Here is a 19,834-nt window from a genome sequence, read left to right on the forward strand (position 1 = left end):
TAATTTTTTTTCTGAAGAATTTATATTGTCTTTTTCTTAAAATCTGGTCAGATTTGCACACCTCTGTGTTTGGGTTGGTTGGGTTGGCCTTGTGGCTTCCAGTGAAATTTAAAAAAAGACAAATCAGGACCACGCTGATGATGTTGATTGTTGAATTTTTACATTCCGCACTCACTTTGCAGAATCTGTATCTAGTGAATTGCTGCCATTCCTTTCTTCACCGAAGAGCACTTCACTGTGCCCCCTGGGCATCGGTGGACAGTGAGATCGGAAGTCCTGTCCGTGGGTCCTCTACCACTCCTTCATGTTCCTTCTGTGTTGGTAGGTGGCGGCCACTCTGAATAACCTTGCAGTGCTGTACGGCAAGAGAGGGAAGTACAAAGAGGCCGAGCCGCTGTGTAAAAGAGCCCTGGAGATCAGAGAAAAGGTGCGGACCAAGGAACAGTGCTCCTTGTGTTGAGATGTGGTGTTCTGTGCCTTTGAAGCATTTCAGGTTTTAAGTTTTGAGAGATGATCCCTGTGGTATGTGGTGACTAACCATTTCCTGAATATAACTCCTTGGATAAGGGATGAGGTGGACAGCCTGCAAAGCACAGCCGCTTGGCCCATTCAGACCCATGTTTACGAGGAGTGGGTGATCATGTATGCCCGCCCTGCCTGATGGGCCTGGAGTGCGTGCAGAAGGAACAGCTTCTAAGGACTGGCCGTGGAAAGCCTGGGGGCATATCATTCCACAGTGGGGTGTGTACCTGTCGAGAAGAAACACATTGGAGTTTAAAAATAAAGTCGCCAGCTAGGCTTGCAAAGCTTAAGAAATGAAATTATTTTCAGAAGTAAAGTGTAACTCAGAACTGTAGATGATGTCAGCATCATGGATAGTAATTCTATCAGGAGCTACAGTTTATAATAATTAGGTATTGGAAAAAATGTAGTTTGTTAATTTCAGCAGTTAGGGAGGCTTGGGTGTCCGGTCCATGCCATGAATGACCAAGGGTGGTATTTTAATTTGGTATTTTTTGTGATTATTTACCAGCGATATTGCAAGGTCATTTAACTTTAGCCATATGACAAGAAATTGGGAAAGGGGAAATAAAAAGAGCTCATCATCAAATTATGCAGGACAACTTCTTTCCTGCTCCCGTCTGCATGATGTTTATGCAATAAATAGATTTTGAGTGGACTAGGGTTAAAGTCAAGGAGAGCACATAAGTATCAAATTAAGGATTATGAACTCTATACAGTGGTCTGCCAGATTCCTTCACTGATTTAGCAGTGTGTGTTGAGTTCTTGGGGGCCCTGCTTGGTTAGAGCTGGTGATTTACAAATGAGAGAAAGCTCTCCTTCCCGGGGGGCATAAGTGTGCTTGGCTTCCAGGATAGAGTTCTGGGAGTGTGCAGAGCAGGGGCCCCCCAAAGTCCCAGGAGGGTGGTGCACTGGGAATGGCTGCCCTCAAGTAGTCAGCATTTGTACTGAGTTTTAAACAAGGTTCACAGGCAGGGAGAGCAGGGGAGTGCAGAGACGGAGGGGTAGCATGCTTCCTTGGGGAGGCACAAGGTTCAGAGAATGAATCGCTTGTTCAAGGTCCCGAGGAAATAGTTTAATATTTATTTGCCTGTGTGTCAGCACCTTTCTGAATGCTGACGTTTACGCTGGTGAAGGAGACGTAGCATTGGCACTCCTGGTTATAATGGGCAGTGGACTTCATAGGTCAAGAAGATAGTTTTAGGTAGTGATTCTTGCAAAGAAAGAAACCAGGATGTTTGTGAGTTACCAGGGTGGGGCCGGGCCGGGGCTTCCTTCAGTCGGATGTAGGGAAGTGTCCTCTCAGAGGTTCTGCGGGGACCCGGGGTTGATCAGTTAGGGGGTGTGGTGGGGGAACTGGGAGAAGGACATGAGGCATCTGGGATGAGAATTTGGAAGGCTCTGCAGGGGGAGTTGAAGTGTGAGGGCAAGTGGCTCTGGTGACCACAGAGGCTTAGTGTGAGGGATATGTAGGCTGTGTGGAAGAGCTGGAAATTCCCTTTGAAGGCTGCTCGTACATGTCAGGATGCGTCTTGTGCAGCAGCTAGAGTCAGATAGGGCTCTTCCAGAACTTGGCGGCCATGCTAACGTAACCTTTACAACAGCGTCCTGATCTGAAGACTGTGCCTAGTCCACCATCGCCAGCTCCCGGGGGCTTAGTCCAAGAAGTGAAGAAGTTTAAAGCATGTACAGTTCCTTCCCACCCCCCAGGAATGAGAGTTCTGGTGAAGTTATTTTTATTATTACATGGCACGGGGAGGCCTGGTGTTAAGTCTGGAGGCTAGGCACAGTCCCATTTCTGTTTAGAAGGATCTTTCTCGTAGGTGGAGAATGGATTGGATGGTAGTGAAACAAACAAATCAGTGTTTCTAATACACTATATTTTGTTCCAGGTTTTGGGAAAGGATCACCCTGATGTTGCTAAACAGTTGAATAACTTGGCCTTACTGTGCCAGAATCAGGGCAAGTATGAAGAAGTGGAATATTATTATCAAAGAGCCCTCGAGATCTACCAAACAAAACTGGGGCCTGATGACCCCAATGTGGCCAAAACGAAAAATAACCTGGTATGTTGATAGAGGCACACTCTATAGATAAAGCCAGAATTCCTTTTTTTAAAATTTTGAAGTTTGTTTTGTAATTTAATCTGTAGGTATGAGTGTATGTTTCATTTATATATGAAGAAGTCTAAGTACTTTATTTTATTTTAAGGCCTCTTGCTATCTGAAGCAAGGAAAATTCAAGCAAGCAGAAACCCTGTACAAAGAGATTCTCACTCGCGCACATGAAAGGGAGTTCGGTTCTGTGGATGGTAAGAACTATACCAGTGCTTCTGTACAGACACGGTTGTAGGATGCAGGAAGAGTGATTTGCTGCAGCAGCTTGGTAATACCCAAATCATCATCACCTTTTCAATAGAGAATGTAATTTGACTTTTAGAAGTGATTTTGCAGGTAGCGCTGAGAGGAGAGGACGTGGCATGGTCTGAGTGGCTATAGGCTCATCCGTTCATCTACTGTCCAGTGGATGTGGGGGATGCCTGCATACTTGCCCTGGCGTCACCAGTTACTGCACCAGTTACTCCCAGTGGGGTCGTGCATCTTGTGGTGAGGGGTGATGAGCCCCCTGCTCCACGTCTTGCCTCGTTGCCCTCGCCAGAGTCCAGTCTTGCTTCACGCACAGTTCAGAGCATTAACCCAGCCAACCTCTCTGGCGGCATCAAGGGTTTTGGGATTGTCCTGTCATCCTGGTTCTCAGCGTGCCGGCAGGGACCAGTGGCCTCAGCACCGCCCGGGACCTGTCAGAAGCGCAGGCCGTCGACCCCACCCCAGGCCTGCTGGGTTATGAGGCTGTCTTAAAGAGCCAAGGCCTGTCTCCATATTGCTTAAAGTGTTCTAGGTATTTAATACACAGTTTTGGAACAAATATTTTGCAGGATTCAGTTGCTCAGTGAAATAGCATTTGTGTTCGGGTGTTACGTAAGCATTTCCCCAGCATCAGGTGTTGCATAAAGCATGTGGAATGAGGACAGTTGTTACTGGTGTGCAGGAAATCTCAGAACGTATAGGGAAAGGTTTTGCTTAACAAATGTTTTCTTTATCCTTTATTTTTTACTTATTTATTTATTTTGCGGGGGAGGAGCAGAAAGACGTGGTCAGAGGATCTGAAGCAGGCTCTGTGGGGACAGCAGAGACCAATGCACGCCTTAAACTCACGAACTGTGATTGTGACCTGAGCCATAGTTAGATGCTGAACTAACTGAGCCACCCAGGTGCCCCAGTAAATATTTTCTTTTATAGAGAGCTTCTAGAAACCACTCTTGAAACGTCTTTCAGGTGTATTAGTATTTTTCTCCTCCGTTAGTAACTGGAGCGGTTGAGAATCTAGGAACGCCCCAGACTCTCCATGTTGAGCACAGGTTCTGTTTGCAGTCGATACAGGACAGGATGGGACAGCACCCACCTCCCAGGAGTTGTTCCGTTCCCAGGGGCTTCCACATCCTCGCCTAACTGCACAGGCCGTTTGGACTGATCTCGGGTTATTTCCTTGATGCTGCTTTTGAAAAATTCCATTCTTGGGGAATATTTGTTTTCTTGCAATTAGCTGGCTTTTTGCTAAAAATAGTAGCACAAAGTCCAGTTAATTGGATTCTAGTTAAAAGTGGTTTTCCTGTATTTGGATTTGCCTTCTATGCAAATGTTAAAACGTAGGACAGAAGACATTTTTTTGAAGGTAAGATGCACGTGGTTCTTGTGGCCATCGATGTGTGACCTCCAGTCTCACAGGGCCTCCTGCTCATAGTGCACACGCTGACATGTGACCTGTTGTGTCGCCCGGGGGTCCTGCACTGTTAGCTGCTGTGTACCCACCCGGCTACTCTCGCACTAGAATTAGTGCAATTAGACATGGCTACGCAGTGCCAGCAGTGCTGCCTTCGCGGGCCCTTCACTCTTAAAGCCACAGTCTCCTGTGACATCCCAAGTAATAATCATAATTCTGTCAGGTGGTCTCAGTGTGTAATCTCGTTTAACTCCTGCGAAGTGGGTCAAACCTTAACCCACTTTAGGAGTGAGGATGCTATAGACTCAGTGACTTGGCCAAGGTTAGATGGTTAGTGAGCGGCCGACCTGGTGTGAGCATAGGTTTCTTTCTCTGGAGCCTGAAGCCGGTCCTTGAAAGTGTCCTGCGTACAGACACGGAAGGTGAAGGTCACCCATGATTTCCAGTGTTTTCCTTCTTTCCGTGTCAATCGATTTACACAGTTAAAACCATGCTTTACATATACTCACGTATACTACTTGTTTACCTTCAGACTTGTACCTTAAACATTTTTCATGTGAAAAGTATTTTCATAAGTGTCACTTTTGAGACTGCTTACCCTCCATGGTGTGGGCATGCTCATTGTCTAGAAGTGCTGGATGGAGCAGCATGGTTTAGGTTCTGAGAAGTTAAGACCGTAAGAGAATATTTTGCATCTTTTCCCAGTTTTGCCTTCAGCATCTTATTCCTTTTTCTTAGACTTCGGTTAACGCTAGCTTTCTCAGATTCTAAGTACTCACAGTGTTATGTCAAGATTCTAGCACTAGAGTCTCACTGTAGGAGCGTCAGCATTCGTCAGATTTCATTTGACAGCCGCCCGCCTGTGCGGGTGCATTTGCTTCTGCAGCTTCTGCGGTCACCACAACCTGGCCCTCCCCGCCCCGGCCTCAGTGTCATGGTGTGCTCTGTTTTCTCCCCTAGATGAAAATAAACCCATTTGGATGCACGCTGAAGAAAGAGAAGAATGCAAAGTAAGAATACACTGTTCTGAGAGAGTTTCCAAATTGAATATACTGCTTTAAAAAATAATTATTCATTTGTTATAATTTAGGGAAAGCAAAAGGACGGAACATCTTTTGGAGAATATGGCGGCTGGTACAAAGCCTGCAAAGTTGATAGGTAGGTCTTTTTACCTAAAAGAACAGAGTCGCCTTGGAAGGTGTTGGTGGTTAGGGCAGCTTGTAAGTGACCCAACACGAAATGTTCCGGAAGGTGGTGTGCTTGCAGTGTCCCCTACTGTTCCCAAACTCCAGCCCCAAAACCTGTAATTTTGTTTTTTAAATGTTCATTTATTTAGAGAGAGCGAGCGAGCATGTGCAGGAGGGAGGGGGCCAGAGAGAGAGAGAGAGAGAGAGAGAATCCCAAGGAGACTCCATGTTGTCATCACAGAGCCCGATGTGTGGCTCGAACTCAGTAACCGTGAGATCGTACCTGAGTTGCAATCAACTGTGGATGCTTAACCTCCTGAGGCCCCCGGGCGCTGTTCTTTGTTCGGTACCTTAAGTGCCTGTCATTAGTAAGAACAGTCTCTTGCAGTACCTGCATATGCTAAAAGGAACTAGGCTTATTTCTGGTTTCTTAGTAAGACTGGTCAGGAGTGCGTCTCTCCTGCCTTCACACACGCCGCACTCTGGCTCCGGTCCTGCATGTTCCTTCCGTCTCCCTCCGTGCGGAGAGCAGGGAGCCAGTGAACTGCAACGTTACAAGTACCATGTCCTCTTCACTGCCCGGCACAGAGCAGGCTCCACTTCCAGGGGAGGCACGGTGGTCACTAGACGTGGCACTAGACGTGTCTGTTGACAGGGGCAGGGGACTGCACCGGCGGCCGCAGCCTGGAAAGAGCCGGTGGGCCCAGTGCCGCCTCGGGGCTCAGCGCGGGGGTGTCCCGGCCCTGCAGAGAGTCTGCGGGGTGTCGGGGTTGGCCTAGCTGCGTCATGCGGCACTGGCAGGCCACGTGGACCGAAAAAGAACTGTTTTAGAATTTTGCAGCTTAAGAAAATACCGTAGAAATTTAAGCATTTCTCACAAACCTAAGTCTGTTAGTCCTTTAGATTATGTATTGTTGACAGTAGTTCTCAAACTTGTATTTAATATTCTGTGTATCCTGGGCTTTCTTACAGTCCAACCGTTACAACTACTTTGAAAAACCTCGGGGCACTTTACAGACGTCAAGGCAAATTCGAAGCTGCTGAGACATTGGAGGAAGCAGCCATGAGGTCCCGTAAACAGGTCCGTGCCCTTCCTTCCATTTTTAACTCACCTGTTAGAGCTTTAATTGAATGGGTTGAATGAGTCTTTTATTTAAAAAAACTTTTTTTTAAATTTTTTTTTTTAATGTTTATTTTTTAAAGAGAGAGAGAACAAGTTGGGGAGGGTCAGAGAGAAAGGGAGACACAGAATCCAAAGCAGGCTCCAGCCTCTTAGCTGTCAGCACAGAGCCCAGTGCGGGGCTCGAACCCACAAACTGTGAGATCATGACCTGAGTCGAAGTCAGTTGCTTAACCAACTGAGCCACCCAGGTGCCCCGAATGAGTCTTTTTTGATATGACTGACCAAAAGCTTGACTTAGAAATACAAAACATTAATATTTTAGTTTGTACAAATAAAACTGCGTTATTTAAAAGGTCATAACTATAGCGATGCCTGGGTAGCTCAGTTGGTTAGGTCTCTAAACTCCTGATCCTCAGTTCAGGTGTTAGTCTCAGGATCTGGAGTTGAAGCCTCGCATTGGGCTCCTTGCTGGGTGTGAAGCCTACCTTAAAAAAAAAAAAAGATCATAACTATGACACTAAAACCGCAAGCAGCAAAAGAAAAACTCGATTGGTTACATTTACTGGAATTAGAAATGTGTGTGCATTCGAGGTCACTCTCCGGATAGTGAAGACACCACGGGATGGGTGGAGCGTTTGAAGATCACATCTGATGATGCTCTAGTGTCTAGAATATAACGAGACAGAGGGATCTTCTAGTTAAAGAATGAGCAGAGGAGCTGAGCAGACAGTTCTGCTCACAGGTGCGGGCGAGCAAAAGTGCTCCCCTTCGGCAGCCGCCACCCCGCTTCACCCCCTGGGGATGGCTCGGGTGCAACACACAACAACAGGTGTTGAGGGAAAGATGTACAAGTTGGGGCCCCTGTGCATGGCTGGTGGGGACGTGAGGTGGGGCTGCAGTGGGCGGCAGCTTGGTGGCTCCTCAGGAAGGTGGACATCGGAACATAAGACTGTTTTCCTTCATCTTTTGAGGCGTTTAGTCATGTGAAACACGTGTGAGGAAATACGGGGAGGGGCGCCCTTGTTGCCCTGTAATGAGTGGCTGTCATAGTGATGAGTATGTTAACCTTGTGTGTGCGTGCGCTTTTGCGTTCCCCTGTGTGTGAGCATGTGTGTGTGTGTGAATATATAAAAACGTATGTAAAGATGGTAGGTTTGGTTTTGTCTTCTCCATTTAGGACTGGAGAGGCAGGTGTGAGTTTCCCCATCCTGAATGGAACGTGTGTAGGCAACTATGTGCTTGCTGGTTTATCGCCACTTTTGTCTGGGATTAAAATGACCCGTGTTTACCTTAGAATTCTTTTTCTGAACAAAGTCTGTGCGGAGTGAGAAGAGAAACCCAGGCAGAGTTGGTACCAATGATGTCTCCCAGCCGGTGCTCCTGGAGGAGCCCCTTTCTTACGTCCCACCATCCTTCCTGGGTCTTCTGACTCTGAAGGGCTGCTTGCGCGCCTGGTGTGGGCAGGGGAGAGCGCCTGGGGGTGTGGGGACCCCTTTGTGGGGGTCTGGCTGTGTGGGCTGCATGGCATTCAGGCACAGTGCCCGCGTCTACCACCCCTGGGGATGGATGGAAGGTGGCTTCCACGGCCTTGATGCTCGTCCCAGCTCTAGACTTCTGTGACCTGTCATCAAGGCTCATGCCAGTGATCCAGGCTTTGTTTTAAAGTTGCCAGGAGGATGTTTATTAGAGGAGCCGAGTCTGGGGACCAGCAGTTGTAGAAGCTTAAGGAAGAGGATTGTCAGTGCTTTACCCAGAAAGCTCTCCTCCTGCTGGGGAGGGGGCACAGTCCGCTTTACCGTGAAGTCACGTTAGTACCTCATCTGTTTGAGGTTTGTACCTTTTGAGGAAAACCTTGTGGGAGTCCGCACAAGCGCAGTTATTTGCACGAGCTGTTAGGGTTGAATCCCATTTGGAATACGGATTGTTAGAACCGAAACACACCCGGAGACAGTCTGCACCATGTTGAGTGAGCGAGGTCCCTGATGCAGCGAAGCGAAGTGACAGCTTGCTGCCGCCCTCTCACCCTGTCACCGAGGCCGTCTGGGCATCATTCCAGCTCCTTCCGACGAGACTTTGAAAGCAGAGAGGTTTAGAGGGTGTGCCTGCCCTCTGGGTTCTATGTTGAACGTGTCCTTGCTCTTGGGCACGTCTGTCCCAGCTGCCCACCCACAGGTCCTTTCTTGGGGAGGGCGTTTCAGGTTTGTATAGGTCAGTTTGTTTCCTTGTAAGTATCTCGAGTGTGCAGTTCACTTGCTGGAGCCCATCGTTTGTTGTCTTTTAAAATTCAAGGTAAAATTCAACGGGGGGAATGCGTGAGTCTAAGTGTACATTCCTGAGAATCCCTGCTCTGAGTTTTCCTTTCCAGTGTTTACGGGCTGTGTTTGTTTTTGTTTTCCTCAGTGAAACATAACTCTCTTAGAAATCCTTAATGAAACTTAAGTTCTAATGGGTCAAACCCTTTCCCCCTTGCCTGGCTCACAGGGTCTTGACAATGTTCACAAACAGAGAGTAGCCGAAGTGCTGAATGACCCTGAGAACATGGAGAAGCGGAGAAGCCGGGAGAGCCTGAATGTGGACGTGGTCAAGTACGAGAGCGGCCCTGACGGAGGGGAGGAAGTGAGTATGAGCGTAGAGTGGAACGGGGTAAGTACAGTACACAGCCGCCGGCGTGCTCAGCCAGGCACTCTGTCCCCGGGTCCCCTGGCTACGGCCTGGGCCAGTGTCCTCCAGGGATGCCTGCCAGCACTTTCCTCCTGTCTTACGTGCCAGATCCCCTCCTGGTCTCAAATTATGTACAAAATTAAGATTTTTGTAAGTTCTTATCTTCTGCTAATGATGAAGTCTGTTACTTGTTTGAAGTGGTAATTTTCTTCTCTGGAGGAACCCATGAAAGCTGTTTGGCTTAACTTTGAGCACTTAAATGCTGATTGAGTGTCCTGGTTATTTAAAGCATAATCCATAACCTGATTTTATTTTAATATTAGGATTAGTGTGGCAGATAACTAACTCGCTTTGTTAACTTAACCCATTTTCCTCGCTAACTCCAGCGCTCCTAATTTCACTGACCAGGCTGCTGTCGATTTTGTTAGAAGTGATTGAGATTCCTTAAAGGGAGGTGATGTTTCACACCAAACGTGTCTCTAGGAAAGAATAGGTGGGGGGGGCTCCCTCGTCAGAGTCATCTGCCAGAGGTTTTCGGATCCAGAACTTGTGCCTGTGTTTGGAACCCATCCCTCCAGGCTCTACCTCTGGCTTTCATGACTTTGCCTCTGTGGACATTCTTACCACTGCTGTTTACCCAGTGGTTGTCAAAGAGCGTGTGGCCTTCTGAACATTTTTTCCTAGTGTATTTTGGTCACACGTGGGTAATATTTTTGTATATTGAGCTGCTATTTGTGGGATTTTGCTTTTATCGGAGAGGATTGAATGCAGGATTTTATCGGAGAGGATTGAATGCAGGATTATCCAGGTGCACTATTGAATTTTTTTTTTTTTTTTTTTTTTGAAGTTGTAGTAGTGCAGTTTGACTAGTTGTAATGGTGCAAATGTTTTGCCAAATATAGTTTTAGGGTTTCCTACACTCCCATCTTTTTGCGTGTATTTATTTGGGATTTTCCTATAGCTGTAGAGGTTTGGTAAGGATTAGCATTCTAATAGACACTTCGTATGTAATGTTAGTGGTGCAGTTTCAGGGAGAACGTCTTTATGACCGTCTCTGTCTGGTGGCTGCCTTGCTTTGGTTTTTCTGTGCCAAGACAACCAATCAGCATCTGCTGTGACCATCCCCCCGTCAGGGTGTAGTCTGAACAAAAACCATGATGGCGCAGGCCCTCCTCTTGCTCACATCTGGCCACACTGTGTACTGTACTCTCCCCGTGGCTCGGGGCGTCCTGCATGCCTGTGTGGAGGGCCATGTCCCTTCTCTGCCCTTTAGAAGCCAGGGTGCAGTTGATACTCTTGAATGAAGTTGTAGAGGAGCTTTTTCTTGAGACAGTATTTCTAGGTCAATCTTCCTGTGAAGTCTTGTCATAAAATTAGACAATGTGGAGTTCTGTGACCTCTTCAAGGCTGAGACTCCGGGATAAGGGAGAGCCGCTTTCCACCCAGAGCAGAGGGCTGGTAGGCAGCTGCCCGTTGGGCCGGCTGCAGAGCCGCAGTGCAGTGGGCAGAGCAGTCACTCCTTTGAGTGCACGCTCGCCTCTCCTCCCATTTCCCGTTTCCCTGTCACTTTGGACGTGCTCTCACTTAGGCTGCTCACACATTGGACTGTGGACACCTTTTTACTTGACTTTTAGGCACCAGGAGCTCTGCATATTTGACAGGATCCATCACAGGGCTCATCGATTGGCTGTGGAGTCCGTTGGCTGAAAGAATCTAGATTCCATATCTTAAGTCAATCCTAAACTCGCTTTGAACAGCAGAAGGATCCCTTTCTTCAAGCAGAGTCTCCACTTAAGCAGTGGTGACTGATGAAGTACCCAGGTTAGCAGGCAGGGAGCCGCGTGGCTGGTGTGCCCAGCGCTGGGCCCCATGGCCCCTGCTCACACTCAGCCCACCCTCACCTTCAAGGGAAGGCCACGGCTCTCAGTTTCTGAGAAGGTGGTGCTGAGTTCTCCCGACATAGGGTTGTATTTTCATTTTCAAAGCATACTCTTAGGCTTTAAGAAGAGACATAGTAAAGGCAGTGTGCACATGTGCATTTTTTTTATTAAAAATTTTTTAATGTTATATTTATTTTTGAGAGGGAGATAGAGACAGCATGAGCAGGGGAGGGTCAGAGAGAGAGGGAGACACAGAATCCGAAGACAGGCTCCAGGCTCTGAGCTAGATGTCAGCACAGAGCCCAGCCCGGGGCTCAAACCCATGAACTGTGAGATCATAACCCGTGTCGAAGTCGGACGCTCAACTGACTGAGCCACCCAGGCTCCCCACATGTGCATTTTTTTTTTTTTTTTTTTGAGTCAACCTGATTGAGGTGTAGTTTTGTGCAGCCAGAGGAGCCTGTTTTAAGTGTCACCTTCAAGTGAGATGCTAATAGACTACAGCCCCCAAGTTAGTCTTTGTCCGGGTGTGACAGTTAAGTGTGTCGTGCCCTCTGTGAATGCAGAGTTCCCCGAGACGACGAGGCCCAGGTGTGAGAAGTGTGGCCCCTGCAGGCACGCAGCTGTGTGCAGCAGGTGTTTCCGGCGCTACGCAGCCCAGATGCACTAGAAACAAACTGGGAGTTGAGGTGGGCATCAGGGCTGGGCCTGCCTCTAATTTCATATCACAGATCGTGGCTTTCCGCCGGTGGCTTCAGTGTTTTCCTGGCTTATTTTATCAACCTAAGAACCTGTTTTACATTTATAATGAGAAAATGCCACCTAGATTTCATTTTGTATTGGCATTTGCATTAGAGGTTTTTTTTAAGTTTTTGAAAACGAGTTGTAGTGCTCTTTAAAAAATTTAAAAACTGCCACCTTAATAAAAAGCGCCACGTTGCTCTGTGGGGCAAGTGCTCGCCCAGCAGGGAGGGTGGCAGGCGTGGGCCCAGCTGTCCGGTGCCGTGACCAGAGCCGCTTACAGGAGGCTGGTCTCCTCGTCCTCCGCACTCAGGGTAACGTGTGATACAGAGGGCAGCGTGGGCAGAGGTTCGGCACACCCGGTCACGGTTGCTCCCTGCAGACACTGAGGGTCTGGCTCAGCACAGGACTCAATTCTATGCTATTAAAATACAAGAAAAAAGTAAGATTACTGGACACATTGTGACAATTTATATGAAATTTTTGGACCAAATTCTTAGTGAAGTCCCATTCTGTTCTGCTAGGTATGTACCAAAAAGATTGTGATTAAAGTGCTTGAAAAGTGTAACTTCCTCAAACTTATTTTTGTATAAAGTATACAGGTCTGAAAAGCATTGTCAGGATGGTGTCTGAGTTCTTTTATGGTCCTGCTAAAAATGCAGATGCTTTGTGCAGAGGAATCCTTCCTGATACGTTGATTCCCTGTACCCTCTGTCCACATGGCTGCGTGTTCACTGAGGGCTGCGTTCCCTCAGACACATGGGGGTCCCTGGGCTGCCCGGTGACTAAGGAACTGTCTGCAGCCGTCCCATGAGGGCCCCAGGAGACCTTGGCCGAGGTCCCGGGGTCCCCAAATCCGTCTTCTCCAATCTGTCCCGTTTCGGGCTGCCAGTGCCCTCCAGGCTCCTTCAGGAGGAGCCCGCCCCACCCCACGTGGTGGTGCTTGTGAGAGCTTTCAGCACCCCCGGGCTCCCCGAGATCACTGAGGAACGGGGCAGTCATGCTTTTAATTAGAAGGAGGTTTTTTATTTTTAAAAGTTACGTTAGGAACCCAACTGGAATGTAACAAAAAATAGCAAGTCACCTGAAATCTGTAGTTAATAACTACTGGTGTAGGTTTCTCAGCCCATACACTCCACGTTTCTGTTCAGAAACCCGCTTTTCTGATGTAAATACTCTTTCAGGGCAGTGATAAGTAGTAGACTGGTTCTGGAGGAGTTAGGGTGCAGGAGACCTCCCGACCCTCAGGCTCCCTGAATAGAAGCCTACTGGGGTGGGGGGTGGGAGGGGAGGGCAGCCTGCTCCAGTGCCCTGCCCCGGGGGTGGCGTGGGGGGGTGCTTACCATGACGCCCTGCCCCGGTGGCTGGTGCGGTGTCTGGTGCGGGAGCTGCAAACCACACCGCTGGGCTGTAGCTGTGGCGATGGATTTGGGGATGAACAGCAGCTGTACGGTTTGTGGAATTAACATTTTAATGTCCTTTTTCTGAAAGAGCAAGAACTTATGTTTTCTTGTCCTCCCAGCAGTCGCGGGGAGTTGGTAACAAATTTTATTTTTCCATTTTAAAGATGAGAAAAATGAAGCTCGGGCTGGTTAAATGACTTGCTCAGCGTCCCATGGTGAGTCAGAGCGGGCAGGGGCCCAGGTCCCCGCTGTCTGGGGCTTCGGTACGAGACTGTTGGGGTTCCAGTCTGCTGAGACCCAGGATGCATTGCTGCCTGTGGAATCCATTTTCTGTAGTTAATTTTATTTTGGATTACCGACTGCGCGTGTAACATGTGCTCAAGACTTAAAGTCCGTGGTTTCTTGAAGAGTTTCTGAAATGTCTAAACTGTTAGTGCTTTTAAGAGAAAGTCCTCCCTGATTTCAGAGAGAACTTAATAGTTTAGGGACGCGGAGGGTTTCTGATGAAGTTAAAGATAATGAACGTGCTCTTCCCGTGTGTAGCCTTTTTTCCGGTGACTGTTGATGTTTTTCATTGTGGGATCTCCTTTACGTACAGTTGCTGGAAAACCTCGTTACAGTAAGTATCACGGAGATTTCTAGCACAGTGCTAATCCGTGCTCTGAAACTGGAATTTTATTTTGATGGCAGGAGTAACTAGCCCGATAATGTAACCGATAACGTGCGGCCCGGTGTCCCTGTCCCGGGCTGATCGAGGCAGCAGAAGGTAATCCCAAATATTGAAGCGATTCAACGCACTGCTAAGATTCGTGACCTAGAAATACTGTGAGGCGCGCTGCGCTCGCGGGGGCTGGCTCTCTGCTCGCAGGGTTTCACTGGGCTCTCTCTCCGTTTCTGTCTGACAGGCCTAGCTGCCCTCTGTGACGCTCACACTGTCTCCTGCATGACGGGCGGCTCCTCCGGCTTTCCTCCCTCTCCAGTGCTGACTGCTGTGTGTAGCAACCCCTAGGACTCTTGTCAGAGCCCCACCTCTCTGTGACTGGCCGTTCCTCTCGGTGCTGCTGTCCTTTTGGGGGGTTCCTTACCTCTGTATACATGTAGCTTTGCCAGATATGTACTTAGTAATATAAACTGTGTTAATAAAACCATTTACCGTGTGATACGTGAGTTTAAAAATTAAGAGCGATTAGCTGTCACTTTGATAAAAGGTAGTTAGAAGTACCTGCAGGTGTTGGTGCAGTGGCATGACCGTGACCGTGGACACTAGCTAGGCTGTAAGAGTAGGGCATGTGCTGCTCCTGTCGCACTCCGAGACCTGGCAAGGCCCCCCGGGCCCCAGGCTCTCCCCTTAGGATCTCGCTCAAGTAGCATTTGCTGTGTAGTCTCTGTGAAATTTTGGCAAATTTGCTCTTCTCCACTAATCCTCAAGCGGTCAGTGATTTGTGTATTTGTGTCTTTCTAACTTCTAATAAACTCACTCCAACTGACCCGTGTCTTCGTGTCTGTCTGCTTAGTGGGACTTGTCACTCTTTCCGTGGAATGCGGCGCTGTGTGGCTTCCTGAAGGAGCGGGGCGGCTGCCGTTAATCTTACTAAGTCATTCGTTCTGAGAATAAAAGTTGCTACAGCACATTTCTTTACTCTCTGTTCTTGATTCTCATACCTGGATAACTGCCGAGTCTTTCACTTATTAATGTCTGAGTCGTGATGGAAGCTGGGAGTCTTCTACTTCCCACAGGGTGTTTTGAGGGCTTTTAGGTACTGTATGGAATGAACGTTTTATTTCATTTTCCAGCCTCACTTCTAATAAAACTTCTAAAAAATTTATTGAATGGGGTGCCTGGCTGGCTCAATCAGAAGACTATGTGACTCTTAATCTTGGGGTCGTGGATTTGAGCCCCACCTTGGGGGGGAGGGACTTAAAAATAAATAAATGATAATTTTTAAAAAGTAGTAAAATTTACTGAAAAAGCAGTATGTTTAAGTATCGTATTCACATGAAATTGTTAAACAGAAGTTGTCTCTGTCAGCTCAGCGTTTGGGGTCCAGTACTGTTACGTGGCCCAGATGCTTCCTTTCTTATTAAACGTGGAATTTGATTTTGGTGATCTTCCAAGAAGCAGCCTTCATTTTCCTTAGACTTCTGTGTGTTCCCTTTTGTTTCGAAACAGCAATACAATTTTGGGGGATGTTATATTTGTTCAAATGAACTTCTTCATGTTCAAAGGTTTTCATGATCACCGGATTATCTTTAATGAGATTTAAAGTGGAGAGAGTTCTATTTCCAGTGTGTTTACATGCATGGCAAATCGGTGGTTTCTGTAGCAATCGCTTTGCCAGCAAGTCGCAGACAAGTAGGTCAGCCGTGATGTGAATTCTTGTTTTCATTCAGCTCAGCTTCTTGGGAGGTCGGCCGAGATCCATCTGCGGTTTCACATTTGTTCACGTTTCTTTCAGGACGGCACTGGATCTTTAAAGCGCAGTGGCTCCTTTAGCAAACTCCGGGCTTCCATTAGACGCAGCAGTGAGAAGCTGGTTAGGAAGCTGAAGGGAGGAAGTTCTCGAGAGAGTGAGCCGAGGAACCCCGGGTAACTATCTGCAGCCCCGCTGGCCGCCCCGCCGCGCCCTCCTCCCCCAGGACAGGCTGACGGATGACCGTGGGCTTCCGTCCAGAGGCCAAGAGGGCGGATGCCTTGAGAAGAGATCCATGCAAAGCTCTGGTTCTGTGGCATGTGTAGCAGAAGCCTTAGCGGTGGAAAGCGGGAACTTCACACTAAAACACCGAGCGTATTCACTTGTTTGCTCCAGACAGGCAATACTTATTTCTTAGAATTAGCACTAGTTCATGTCCTTTTTTTTTTTTTTTAATGTTTTTTATTTATTTCTGAGAGAGACAGCATGAGCAGAGGAGGGTCAGAGAGGGAGGAAGACACAGAATCTGAAACAGGCTCCAGGCTCTGAGCTGTCAGCACAGAGCCTGACGCGGGGCTCGAACCCACGCACCGTGAGATCATGACCTGAGCCGAAGTCGGACGCCTAACCGACTGAGTCCCCCAGGCGACCCGCTGTCCTTTAAAATTAGTTTTTAAAATCCTTTTAAAATCAAATGGTAGCTGTGATTGTATTTAACGCACACCTGCTTCTGGGTTACTTCTGGTGCCCACAGCTTCCTGTGGGGATACACCCTCCCTGAGGCACTGTTCTGTCCACTCCTCAGTGAGGCTCAGCTCCTCCGTGGGGCCACCCAGTGAGACTCATACACGCGATGCTGCCATCCACTGCTGGGGCCTGGGGTCCCCTCCCGTAACGTGCTGGAGACACCGAGGGGAGGTGCTTTTCCCACTGCCTCCCTTGCTGGTCCCAGAGGTGTCCCGTCTCGTTTTTCTGGCCCCTGGGCCCAGGGAGCAGAGACCCAACTCTGCTGGTGGCGGTGCACATTGCTCAGTGGCTCGCGAGGCGGGAGGCGCAGTTTGATTGTCCCCCTGCTTCTCGGAAGCGTTCACGAGCCCGTTTCCGCAGAGGGAGTTTTACGGGCTCTGCACGTCTGTTCTGAAACTTCCTGGAAGGCACAGCGTTGGAAGCTTCCGGCATCGTGTGGGGCTTAGCAGCAGATTGCCATCCTGGCCTGTCGTCAGCGCCTGAGGACCTGCCTCAGGGAAGCAGGTTTTAAATGGCCTTTGGGATAAAGTGCTTGTTTTAAAATATTTACTAAAGGATAGGTCACTGTTTGCCTCACCGGGCCGTTGTGAGGTCCCGCACAGACTTGTGCAGTGGCTCAGTTGTGTTCCCCGGGGCGGGTCTGAGAGTGGAAGAGATCTGTGCCACCACAGAGAGATTTGTGTCACATGCCACTGGGCGGCTCCTCCCGGGCGGGCGTCCCGGTTCCCTGAGGGTCTGGGTGTTTTGAGGCGTTTTAAATGCAGAGTCCAGTTCTGGCACCGAGTCCTGTGACACGGCCCTTCCTGCCCATGTGACGGAGCCCACAGTTGTTCTCTGGGTCTCATGTGTGTCTGGACCATGATGCAGAGGCCCGAACGCTCCGTGGTGTGGCGCGTGCTGTGGTGCTGGTGCGCTGTCCCCACGCTACACTTCACACGTGGCGCTCGCCCTCCGTGTTACTCGAGATGGTACCTTACTGAACTTGATGAAAAATTCATGACCTCAGAAATGTTAGCCCATAAAGTGCAGAAAACTGAACACACTTTCTAGGTAAGAGTAACCACGTGTATTAACTGGACCAGTGGTTCTGAGGGTCTGCATCTGGGGGGGTTGTGAACAAGACTGCCCAGGCCCCACCCCTCAGTTTATGATACAGGGGAATCTGTCTTCCCCCCCACCCCCCCACCTCCTACGCTAGTCCCTTTCTAGCAAGTTCCCAGCAAGTGCCAGTGCTGCTGGTCTGGGACCACAGTTTTGTTTTTTTGTTTGTTTTGTTTTAATTTTTTTAAATGTTTATTTTTGAGAGAGAGAGTGTGCAAGTGGGGGAAGGGCAGAGAGAGAGGGAGATACAGAATCCAAAACAGGCTCTACGCCCTGAGCTGTCAGCACAGAGCCTAATGTGGGCCTCAAACTCAGAAACTAAGAGGTCATGACCTGAGCAGAGATTGGACGCTTATCTGACTGAGCCACCCAGGCGCTCCTGGGACCGTGTATTGAGACTCACTGAACTGGGCATTCTTCCTGCATCGTGCAGCCCAGCTTAAGCGCCAGGTATGGTTGCAGCTCCGAGTTGGGGGGGGTGGTGTGGACCTGCTGGGAGGGGTCCACTTATCATTTTCATCTTGTAAGGAAACGGAAGCTGAGGAAGAAGCTTGAATGGCTTTCTTAGAAAAAGCCGATCAGCTTTTTAAATAACAGAATAATTAAATGTGCCAGAATATAACTTGTGATTTGCTTTGATTAAAAAAAAGTTTTTTAATGTTTATTCATTTTTGAAAGATGGAGAGAGACAGAGCATGGGTGGGGGGAAGGGCAGAGAGACAGCGTGAGCAGGGGAGGGGCAGAGAGAGGGGGAGACAGAATCTGAAGCAGGATCCTGGCTCTGAGCTGTCAGCACAGAGCCCGACGCGGGGCTCGAACCCATGAGCCATGAGATCATGACCTGAGCCGAAGTCAGATGTTCAGTCAACTGAGCCACCCAGGCGCCCCATTTGCTTTGATTTTATCCTTTTCTTGTAGAAAAACTTGTTCAGAATTCTAGCAACACTTACTTGGGCTTCATTGGGGTGTTTTTGTTTTTTCTTTTTATCCTGGTCGGGGCGTTTTGGGAGTGAGTTTTACTTAAGGATAAGTAAATTAAGGTCTTTGGTTTTAGTGTAGTTTATTCAGCAAGAGCTCAGTAAGCACATGCTGTTTGCCGGGCGCTGCACTCATGGCTGCTGGTGGGCACTCGGGTCATGACCTGGGCCTTGGTCAGCAGTCCTGGTGCATTTTTTTATTTGAACTCATAGGGTAGCTAGTGTGCAGTCTGTCATAGGTAGTTCACATTCATAATTCCAGTTCCTGTTGCAAACATTTAAAAATAACCCTTAATATTGGTTATTTTAACTTTAAAAGCTAAGGGTACTTTCTGTTTCGGGGCATCCCTGGTAGCGATAAGCAATTATGGTAACTTCATGACCGACTGTCTATAATTTAAGTTTAGGTTTTAGGTTATTTGCTGGATATTTCATCAAGTATTTTTAAGGTATCAAGTAGGAGAAAAAAGTAAATATATATTGAAATCACTATATTTCCTTAAATGTAAAGCCATGTAATCTCTTTTAAATTTTGATTAAAAAAATTCATTTTGGTGTTTATTTTTGAAAGAGACAAAGCACGAGCATGGGAGGGCCAGAGAGGGAGACACAGAATCTGAAGCAGCTCCAGGCTCTGAGCTGTCAGCACCGTGCCTGACGTGGGGCTCGAACCCGTGAACCGTGAGATCATGACCTGAGCCGAAGTCGGCGCTTAACCGACTGAGCCACCCAGGCGCCCCTAAATTTTGGTTTCTAAGCAGAGAAATACTAGGTTCTGAGTTTATTTTACTAGCAAAAAGTTGTTTTTCCTGTTAGTATAAAAAATATATATAAAATACACGGATGTATGTGTGTATCTGATCTTAACAGTGAGCTTCGAGTGTCTGTCTTTTACGTGGTCATTCCAGGTGAGTGTTGGGATTTGGAGGAATCCCCAGGCTCCCTTCTTAAATCGGACCTGACACGAGGGCCCGTGCTGACTCTGAGGGTGGCCTCGGCAGAGCCTCTCGGCTCCTACATGAGCTACATTTCACAGCGTGACAATATGACACTTGGAATTCACACACACTCCCTAAAGACAGATACTTTGCTGAGAAAGATGCAGAGAAACTGTGCTTTTTCCCTGCTGTGCTCTAAGTACAGAGAGAGCTGGGGGTCCACGCTAGGAATTGGGCAGACGTCCCGGTCCGAGCGAGATCAGGGCCTGCTCTCCATCACGGTTGGTGCCAGGGACCCCCATGGGGACAGGGGCCTTCGAGAGGCGTCTGCCGTGTGTCCTGCGCCTGGCTAACTGATGTGCC

At 48.3% G+C, this 19,834-nt stretch overlaps 1 protein-coding gene across 10 annotated transcripts in view; it reads left to right on the plus strand.

Moving 5' to 3' along the window:
- The window catches only part of KLC1 (kinesin light chain 1), a 66,005-nt gene that overhangs the window by 39,791 nt on the left and 6,380 nt on the right, over nucleotides 1-19,834 (plus strand). For 3 of the 10 annotated variants that reach the window (XM_039255796.1, XM_039255797.1, XM_039255799.1), the window contains exons 7-14: nucleotides 326-427; nucleotides 2,415-2,588; nucleotides 2,734-2,833; nucleotides 5,263-5,312; nucleotides 5,393-5,460; nucleotides 6,462-6,570; nucleotides 9,094-9,255; nucleotides 15,754-15,884. In XM_039255796.1, the coding sequence (XP_039111727.1) occupies nucleotides 326-427; nucleotides 2,415-2,588; nucleotides 2,734-2,833; nucleotides 5,263-5,312; nucleotides 5,393-5,460; nucleotides 6,462-6,570; nucleotides 9,094-9,255; nucleotides 15,754-15,884 (896 nt within the window). Of the gene's footprint in view, nucleotides 1-325; nucleotides 428-2,414; nucleotides 2,589-2,733; nucleotides 2,834-5,262; nucleotides 5,313-5,392; nucleotides 5,461-6,461; nucleotides 6,571-9,093; nucleotides 9,256-13,461; nucleotides 13,513-14,202; nucleotides 14,785-15,753; nucleotides 15,885-19,834 lie in introns of those variants that run through there. The other 7 variants (XM_039255798.1, XM_039255800.1, XM_039255802.1 and 4 more) reach the window with 6 other exon arrangements.

The sequence above is a fragment of the Hyaena hyaena genome, unplaced genomic scaffold (genome assembly GCF_003009895.1).
Source record: "Hyaena hyaena isolate Hyena2069 unplaced genomic scaffold, ASM300989v1 scaffold_546, whole genome shotgun sequence".
NCBI lineage: Eukaryota > Metazoa > Chordata > Mammalia > Carnivora > Hyaenidae > Hyaena > Hyaena hyaena.